The 8,509-nt window shown below is 32.8% G+C and overlaps 3 protein-coding genes across 3 annotated transcripts; 2 read left to right on the plus strand and 1 right to left on the minus strand.

Moving 5' to 3' along the window:
- The first annotated feature begins 2,230 nt into the window (after nucleotides 1-2,230).
- LOC119670071 lies at nucleotides 2,231-3,270 on the plus strand. Its single transcript, XM_038080183.1, has 2 exons — nucleotides 2,231-2,360; nucleotides 2,431-3,270. Exons 1-2 carry the CDS (start codon nucleotides 2,332-2,334, stop codon nucleotides 3,170-3,172), a joined length of 771 nt encoding a protein of 256 aa, XP_037936111.1. The 5' UTR covers nucleotides 2,231-2,331; the 3' UTR covers nucleotides 3,173-3,270.
- An 807-nt stretch (nucleotides 3,271-4,077) lies between these two features.
- LOC119670078 (zinc finger protein 622-like) lies at nucleotides 4,078-5,410 on the minus strand. The gene is made up of 3 exons (XM_038080194.1): nucleotides 4,865-5,410; nucleotides 4,466-4,804; nucleotides 4,078-4,401 (listed from the first exon to the last, which is right to left on the minus strand). The coding sequence occupies exons 1-3, from the start codon at nucleotides 5,246-5,248 to the stop codon at nucleotides 4,150-4,152; spliced, it is 975 nt and encodes a 324-aa protein (XP_037936122.1). The 5' UTR covers nucleotides 5,249-5,410; the 3' UTR covers nucleotides 4,078-4,149.
- A 1,199-nt stretch (nucleotides 5,411-6,609) lies between these two features.
- Nucleotides 6,610-8,165, plus strand: LOC119670002 (zinc finger protein 622-like). Its single transcript, XM_038080078.1, has 3 exons — nucleotides 6,610-7,277; nucleotides 7,331-7,693; nucleotides 7,753-8,165. Exons 1-3 carry the CDS (start codon nucleotides 6,807-6,809, stop codon nucleotides 8,101-8,103), a joined length of 1,185 nt encoding a protein of 394 aa, XP_037936006.1. The 5' UTR covers nucleotides 6,610-6,806; the 3' UTR covers nucleotides 8,104-8,165.
- Nucleotides 8,166-8,509: the final 344 nt, after the last annotated feature.

Below are 8,509 nucleotides of genomic sequence, written 5' to 3' on the forward strand. Positions count from 1 at the left end.
CACGCATATGGATAGTACCTCCAGTAACACTGTCAACATTACCAGGTACCATCAGCAGTACACGAACATATGATTGTCTGCATAACATGGCCTTCAGCAGTCCTTTTTAGGAGTGTTTCAGGATATCAAAGCTATACTGTGAACGTTGGCTTAAAATTGCAATAGACTCTCATTTTCTTAATAGCATTCATTTGCTGAATTGAATTGTCTTGCCTTTACGTGTTTTGTCCTCACTTTCTTAACAATTACGGAAACTTTAATGTTTCTAATTCGATGTAAAGAAATAATAAATAATATTGAATTCATATTAACAGCAATTAAAAATGTGAATAATCTGAAATATGATTAAAAGAGTTATTTTTCAATAAATAAAAAGTTGTCAACAAAGAGGTGGTGTGTGTTGATTTGATTTTCTTGGGTCTAAGAATATCTGGTCTGGAGCTGGATTTGTCAGCTCTGATAGGGTCTAATCAGTTGCATGACGATTGGCTTCAATCTTTCACATAGTACATTCGGCAGAACCTTATATGCGATATTTCAAAAACTGATTCCGCGATATTTGGTGCAGTTTGCAGGAATACCTTTTTTGTGGATTGGACAAAGCACACTTAAATTCCAAACGTTGGACATGCATTCAAACGACCGTATATTGCGAATCAGCTATAGCATGTATTTTAATAGCGGGACGATTATTTCATCGTCAACGAATGCAAATTCGGGATCATCTTCGCTTTCATTCGCATCAATACAACCGCCATTTAGTTGGTTCGAGAAGTGATCCCTCCAAATGTTAAGCATGATTTGGACATCTACCACCAAATTACCATTTCGATCTTTGCAGAAATTAACTCCGGGTGTATAACCATTTGTCAGGCTTTTGATTTTTTGGTAGAATTTTCGAACCATATTTCTGTTGTCCAGCTTCGTAAGCTCTTTGTACTGATGTCTCTCTGCTTCTTTCTTTTTTCGTCTGAAAGGACGTTTCTCTACCCTTCTCTTTAATAGCACGCGTCGAAACTGACTGCAGGGTGACTTTCTCTGCGGTAGCGTCACGACGCTCTTAGTCGTATCAGCTGTTTCTTTGTCTAAGGTGATAACCAATCACATCTTTTACAGCGGTTTCTTCAGATTCATTTTCCAGATACTGGAAGAGTCAAGTAGGGAAGTTATTAGCTGTCTGTTGTGATTGCACCTTTTCGACGTCCAACTTTTGCTGTGCTTGTTCACGTACCTTTTTCATCGCACATAATCGTGTTGAGATCTTGGCTACAACAAGATAATGATCCTAGTCAATATTGGCTCCGCGTATTGCTTTTCGTTTTTGAGATCTTGTATTTAGTTTGATAATGGAAGAAGGCTGACAGGTGACAACCATGTTGTCTTTATAGAAAGTTTCCTTGATATCGTCATCTTTATCATCCATAGGGGCATGCGCACAAATTAGAGTGATGTAGAAAAATTTTGCCCTAATACGGATTTTGGCAAGCTTTTCGTTTATTGGTGCAACTGTTAAGGCCAAACTTCTGAACCTTCGGCTTACCGCAAATTCGACTCCGAATTCGTGCTTTGTTGCATGGCAACTGTAGTAGATGTTTTCGTTTAGAGCATCCTGGTCCCGTACATCGCATTTTCTGGAGAGCTTCAGCCTTATATTTCTTGAGGACATTAACCAGCTATATACATGCAGCTCTATAAGCGTTGTAAGCCTGACGCATAACCTTATATATGAGGAGGATTTCGCTGCACAAATTAGTTCTCAACACACGGATGATTGTAGCTATCCAGAAGTCACGTAGAGGCTGTGTGTCAACTTTGATAGAACAGTGACAAGAATCGCGCTGACACTTTCCAATCTATGTTCACAACCTCCACTGCCAAACCCCCTCCCCCCCAACAGGGGGTCTGTATTAGTTAAACTTTGACAAGGTATTTATGTTCGAATAAAAATATCGAATATTTTCGAATTTTGAATTTTATCTGCGAATACAATTTATTTTTTTATTGATAAAGTTAGAGTGCAATCAAAAATTTTGCCAATGTTTAGCCAAATGATTATTATAAATTTAATATAAAATATAACTGATAATGTTATATACAATTATTATCAATATAATTATAAAATTTTAAATTTTCAATTCGAATATATTTTTTAACTACATATTTCAATTATAATATTCTACAGCACCACACATTTTTGAACATTTTTCAACACTAATATTATTCGCAAGAAAATCAAAAAACTTGGAACACCTATTTGTGTGTTGCCGGAGGAACCAAAGTTATTGTAAACAAAACAAGTCAAGCCATAACGAACTCATCAGTAAAGACACCATGGCTAGCAAGGACGATCGTATGAAAGGGTATGTTCTAGTTATATAAGAATAATTTAATAATATAATGTAATGAATATAATTTAACTTTTATAAACAGAAAACGTAAAAATCTTAAAAAGTATGACAGAAGAGGAGCACATGAACAGTCATCATCCAGTTCACAATCAAAACACGACACCCGTGGCATTATAGATATAGCGGATTCCAGTGATCTCGATGTAATTGTACCAAAAGCTGGACGACAAAAGCCAATGGACTATCCACCCGATATTGATGACGACAATGAGGGAAATAGGCAATTACAAGCAGCAGACTTCAAACAACTATCCGAATTGCCTATATCAATTGGTGGACATTTTCAGTTTTCGTCTGAAAAAAATTGGGACACTGACAATGATGATCTTTTTGATAATACAGAGGCTAGCGAATATTTTACATTGAGTCTAAAGGTTTTGAATTCAGGGTTAAAAACTATACCGTTTTATAAACGCATGGATTATGCATCAGGGTTTTTTACAAATAATCAAATTATTAATATGGAGAAATCCGCCGAAGATGCAGAAAAAGCATATCAGGATGTGCTTAAGCAATATTTATCGCAACCAAAAATTAAAAAAGGTAGTTCCGCAAAGTCCACCGCTACAAAAAAAGATCCACTAGCTGAAACAATTGATGAAGGCCCTACTGATGAATTGGATGATTTGTTAAATATGACTGCTGCTCAAGTTAGTCAAGTGCAACTTGATGCTCCAAGTGTCGCAGCAACAACAGTTGATACAGCAATAAATAGTAACATAGAAGATGATCAAAAATGGCTCGACGATGTACTTGCGGAATAAATATGAAAACATTAATGTTAATCAAATTTCCACTATGCTTTTAAGTAAAAATTATGCGCTTGTAAAACGAAATAAATTAGTTTTCCATTTTTAATAAATACCAAGCTTATGTTTAACGAAATAACTAAAAGTTACTTCAGCATTTAAATTTAATTCTCTGTAATTTGTTTATATTTAAACATCGTTATTTGTCCTGAATAACTTTATTAAATCACATTTCTAAAGGTTCTTCACCACACCAGTATGTTGATCAATCCCAATTAATAGTTTACCTATAAACCTTTAATTGCGTTATAAGAATTCATTCTGAACAAGTTCAATTTAAGCTATAGAAAAACGATATTTTTCATGTTACGACAAGTTCCATCCGTATTAATCATGCAATTTCATTATATAATGGAAAACTCATTTAACAAATAAATTATTATGTTTATCAAATTATAAAGTGGGATGCAAGAAAATATCCGTATTATGTCAATAGAACATCCCCATAAAGCAATGTAACAAAAGCAAAGCTATTTAAACCTATTCCATTATAAAGTCCAACAAAATGCTAAAAAATAATGTAGTTTAATATTTTTTTCGTAAACTTTTAGCTAGAAACCATATATTGTAACATTAGTAAATAAATTTTTAGTTGAAAAGGTAATCAGTGGTCTTATGAAGGTGGCTAGCATACATGTATCTGATGTTCAGTAAAAAACTTGAAATAGTTTTGCTAGAAAAAAATGTGTCATTCAAGTTAAATGCTTGATTTATCAATAACCTTGACTACTTTTTAACTTAAATGATTTCGAGAGCGTTAATAAAATTAAATGAAGGCTATTTATGAAGTTATACCATTTACTGCGTTATAAAAACGATTATTGCATTTATGGCTAAAATAATAAAACCGAAACGAAAAATAGTGATATTATTTTAAAAAAAATTTATTTCCTTATATTAATTATTGCACGTATGTATTTCTTTACATATTTCTAAGGTCTAACTTTTTGCCCCAGAAAAATGGGATGCCACCTGGCAAGAGGTATATCTCGTTTATAAAAAATGCGCTCTTTGTATTCTGGCGACTTGTGAGGTATTAATGCATTATTATATCTAAAGAATTGTTTGTAGTAGCGAAGTAATGAACGGTGTCCAATAACAGCACCAGATGGCAGTACAAGTTCGTATACAAAGCACCCATCCACATCATTTTCAAGCTCATAGCCCTTTTCTTCCAATTGGATCTGTAATTTATTTTTTTTTTAGAATCTTCAATTATTTGATTTGTATTGAATAAGTATATTTTACCTCTTCTCTGGCAGGCGCAAAATCGTAATAAATTTTGTACTCAGAACATGCTATGTCTTCATCAAACATGTGACAATGTCCTTTATCCGTCATATGCTTGCGCACACTATCGGCTGAATGAAAGGTTTTTCTTTCATTGCACCAAAGACACATAAAGTCTTTAGTAACTTTTTCTTTCAAATAACCTATTAAACCCTGCACATCCCTGCAATTTGATGACTCAGGTATATAAAACGAATGTGCCACAAACATATGCTTAAGATTTTCTTCTAAGTCTGCACTGGTGTGCACGCAAAATATGCAAACACCATCTGCAAGCGTAAGAGACTGTAATTTTTCCTAAATGAAATTGGCATTTAAAACTTATATTACTTTTGTTTTAATGTTTTTTCAACTTACAGTCATATTATGCATACTTTCTTCATTCTGAGACACATCGAATGACTTATCAATGTTGTTATTAGCGTCATCATCTTTTTTTTCATATTTATTTTTAAGATTTTCTTTATGTTTTTTGCTGTTCAGATGATTATTAAATGCTTTTTGATTGGCAAATTGCTTTCGACATGAGGTGCAAAAGTGATTGATTTCACTCTCTTCTTGCACCTTTATGGCTTGTTGGAACAATACTCTGTTTTTGAAGTCTTCTGCAGTAACAGGTGCCAACTCACACACACGTCGCTTCAGGTTGAAGCAATGCCAATCTGTTTTATAATGATCTCGCTGAATTTCTGCTGTTGCGAACTTAACGCAGCATGTAATGCATGTATATGTGATAACCATAATTATGATTAATTCAAAACAAAACTACAACCAGAAACAAATGCAAGCGTATATCAAATGATATAACAAAACAAAGTGCGTACGAAATCGTAGATATGTTTTATGCTAGCAACAAAAATACAATTTCATAATGTTGCCTTATTATTATTTTCACAACAGGTGAGCACTGCCAACTTTAACTGATTTTAAGCATGGTTCACACTAATTTGCTTGTAGCTTTTCAAATTCAAAGCATCCCATGAAGCAATAGTATTTTATGTTCATCTATTAGCATTGATGTATTACAACAAATAGAAGTATTGCAATTAACTAAAATATGTTTAGCTGGCCATTTTGATTAATTGGAACTAACAAAACACCAAATATTTTAGTTCTGCTAACATTTTGTATATTTAACATAAATTGTTGCCAAAATATAATTTGTGGAAAAAAATAAAAAAATAAAAAATAAAAAAACAGAAATAATTGCCTCTGTACTTTCAGATTTGTAATAAATTAATTAAATTTATTTGAATTATATCAAACTAGGCAGTAGTTTGAAAGGCAGCAATTGCAAAAAAATATATTCGTTTGATGCAAAATGTAAAAAACTTCAAATTTTTGTTTACATGTCAAATATCAAAAACATCTTTTAGTATAATTGATATCCATTAATAATTTCGTTGAGTATTTTCAGTGTTTCAGGCTTACAAAATTTAAATTCAACCAAGCGTTTTAATAATAAAAATAGTATCTTCCCATCGCCTTCATTAAAGCAATATTTATAACATTAATTTATAAATTAATTAACTGCAGTGAGAACAGGGTACAAATCAAGAATTTTAATAAATCTAATAAAAAATAAGTACATGACTTTTATTGCATTTGGCATTCCAACTAATGTTATTCTTTCAATAGCATGTTGTTTAATATAGTAGCGAAAGCATTTTATAGCCCGTGTACGAGTTCGAGTAAATTGATGGTAAATTGAAGGAAATAGTAAATTATGTCGGTATGATAGCAAATGTTGCAGTGCAAAAAATCTCTAGGAAATTTTAATTTATTTTAACTCAATTTACTCGAACTCACATACGGTCATAATTAAACATAACATAAGTATAATGTACATCGTTCTATGTAGTAGAATTTAGTTTATATAATAAGCCAATGGTCAATTTATCTTTGGATCTCATATATTAAAAATAGTGGCTGTTAGTATAAATAAATATATATATATTGCAACGATTTTAATATTTTTTTAATTTCAACTTGTGTCTACCTTTGCATATAAGCCAAAACAACAACAAAATAAATTTCTTCAAACTTCAAACTTATCTCTTATATGCAATAAATAAACAACTGTAAAAAATTTTGAAGTTGCAGTCAAAAAAAATTACTTAAAAAATTTTTAGTAAATCTGTAATTTTAAATTGTAGCCGCTGTACATAAAATGTCAACAGACATTTTTATAGTGACAGTTTGGTTCGTTTATCCGCTAAACAGAACGTGATTTGCTTTGTTTGGTATCAGACATATTTTAGTTTTACCTCTTATTGGTTGTGAAATTCCCATAGTAGTCATGAGCGCTTTTACTTGTTTGCATTGTGGTGCTAAATTTGCTTCAGCAGATTTACAACGCGACCATTATAAAACTGATTGGCACCGATATAATTTAAAAAGGCTTGTTGCGCAGTTGCCTCCGGTCACCGCTGAAGAGTTTCAAAAGCGTGTTTTAGACTTACGAAATGCAAAAGCTGAAGCGGAGGAAGAACGTCAAACAAATCTTTACTGTAATGCGTGCCGCAAGCAATTTACTAATCAAAATGCGCATGATAATCATTTAAACAGTAAAAAGCACAAGGAAGCGTTGGAACGTTACCAGAAGGAAAACCTGACTGATGAAACAAACGTTACTGTTAGGACTGCGATAACGCAACGACCTCACCCAGCAATAGCAAAAGCTTTAGAACAAAAGGTTAAATATGATACAGGCGATGTGCAGATGGATGATGAAGATGATGATGAGTATGAAGATGTGGAAGAAGAGGAAGTATGTTCTGCAATGTAGATAATAAAAATCATATTAATACGATTTAATTTCAGATTGACGATGAAGAGTGGGATGAAATACCAGAATGCCCAATTACAATTAATGATTGCTTATTCTGCACTCATACTAGTGAAAACGTTGTTGAAAATTTGAAGCATATGTCTGTAACACATTCTTTCTTTATTCCCGACACTGAATTCTGCATTGATATGGAAGGCTTACTTCAATACTTAGCTGAAAAAGTTGGCAATTTCTTTGTTTGTCTTTGGTGTAACGATAAAGGTAAAACATTTTATTCCCTTGATGCTGTGCGAAAACATATGGTAGATAAGGGGCATTGTCAAATGTTACACGAAGGCATAGCTTTGGCTGAATATGCTGATTACTATGATTACAGTTCTAGTTATCCTGATCATGTAAGTTTTAATCTTTTACATAATTCATAATAAATTTTAATAAAATTGTTATGTTATAGGAAGAGGGTATGGACATTGATGAAGAAGTTGTTCCAGATTTACTTGACGGTGACGAATATCAATTAGTCTTGCCATCTGGCGCAGTGATTGGCCATCGATCTCTACTTCGCTACTATAAACAACGTTTAAATCCTAATCGAGCTCTAGTACCGAAAAAAAGTGATCGTAAACTCCATAAAGTACTAAGTGAATATCGCGCACTAGGATGGTCATCGACGCAACAACAAGCAGCGGCACGCAAAGCACGTGACATACATCTGATGAAACGTGTACAAGCAAAGTGGCAAATGAAATTAGGCTGCAGAGCCAACAAATTACAGAAGCATTATCGACCACAAGTTCTATTCTAAGCCATTTTTTCTTTTAATATATATATACCGGGTTTTATAAAATAAACGCTTATTAACTGAAAGTATGTATTATATTACTGAAATAGACTGAATATATTGATGTTTTAATATTTTATTAAAATGTTATGCCAATATAAAACTTTTTGTTATGAAATGTAGTAAAAGTGTCGTGTTCTGCTGTTAGAGGATTTTAGTCAGCTAAATCATCTTGTTTACAGGATCTTAGTTCACAGTGCATACAAACAAATAAAAATATAAAACAACCGAGTTGTATGTTTAATTTCCCACTTACTAGAATATTCGAAGATATGCCGGGTATGGTGAAGATGTGGTGAAGTTCGCAAAGTCGCAACGCTTGAGATGGTTAGGATACGTCATGAGAATGCCGGACGATAGACCACTAAAG

The sequence above is a fragment of the Teleopsis dalmanni genome, chromosome 1 (genome assembly GCF_002237135.1).
Source record: "Teleopsis dalmanni isolate 2A chromosome 1, ASM223713v2, whole genome shotgun sequence".
NCBI classification, from domain to species: Eukaryota; Metazoa; Arthropoda; class Insecta; order Diptera; family Diopsidae; genus Teleopsis; species Teleopsis dalmanni.

Excerpts from the sequence above, each read along its gene's own strand:
- LOC119670071 (XM_038080183.1), top strand. The coding sequence starts at position 2,332 with ATGGCTAGCAAGGACGATCGTATGAAAGG. Across the intron at positions 2,361-2,430 it reads AAGGACGATCGTATGAAAGG|AAAACGTAAAAATCTTAAAA; the intron begins GTATGTTCTAGT and ends TTTTATAAACAG.
- LOC119670078 (XM_038080194.1), bottom strand. The coding sequence starts at position 5,248 with ATGGTTATCACATATACATGCATTACATGCTGCGTTAAGTTCGCAACA. Across the intron at positions 4,805-4,864 it reads AAAGTATGCATAATATGACT|GAAAAATTACAGTCTCTTAC; the intron begins GTAAGTTGAAAA and ends AATTTCATTTAG. Across the intron at positions 4,402-4,465 it reads TTGCGCCTGCCAGAGAAGAG|ATCCAATTGGAAGAAAAGGG; the intron begins GTAAAATATACT and ends AATAAATTACAG.
- LOC119670002 (XM_038080078.1), top strand. The coding sequence starts at position 6,807 with ATGAGCGCTTTTACTTGTTTGCATTGTGGTGCTAAATTTGCTTCAGCA. Across the intron at positions 7,278-7,330 it reads AAGATGTGGAAGAAGAGGAA|ATTGACGATGAAGAGTGGGA; the intron begins GTATGTTCTGCA and ends ATTTAATTTCAG. Across the intron at positions 7,694-7,752 it reads GTTCTAGTTATCCTGATCAT|GAAGAGGGTATGGACATTGA; the intron begins GTAAGTTTTAAT and ends GTTATGTTATAG.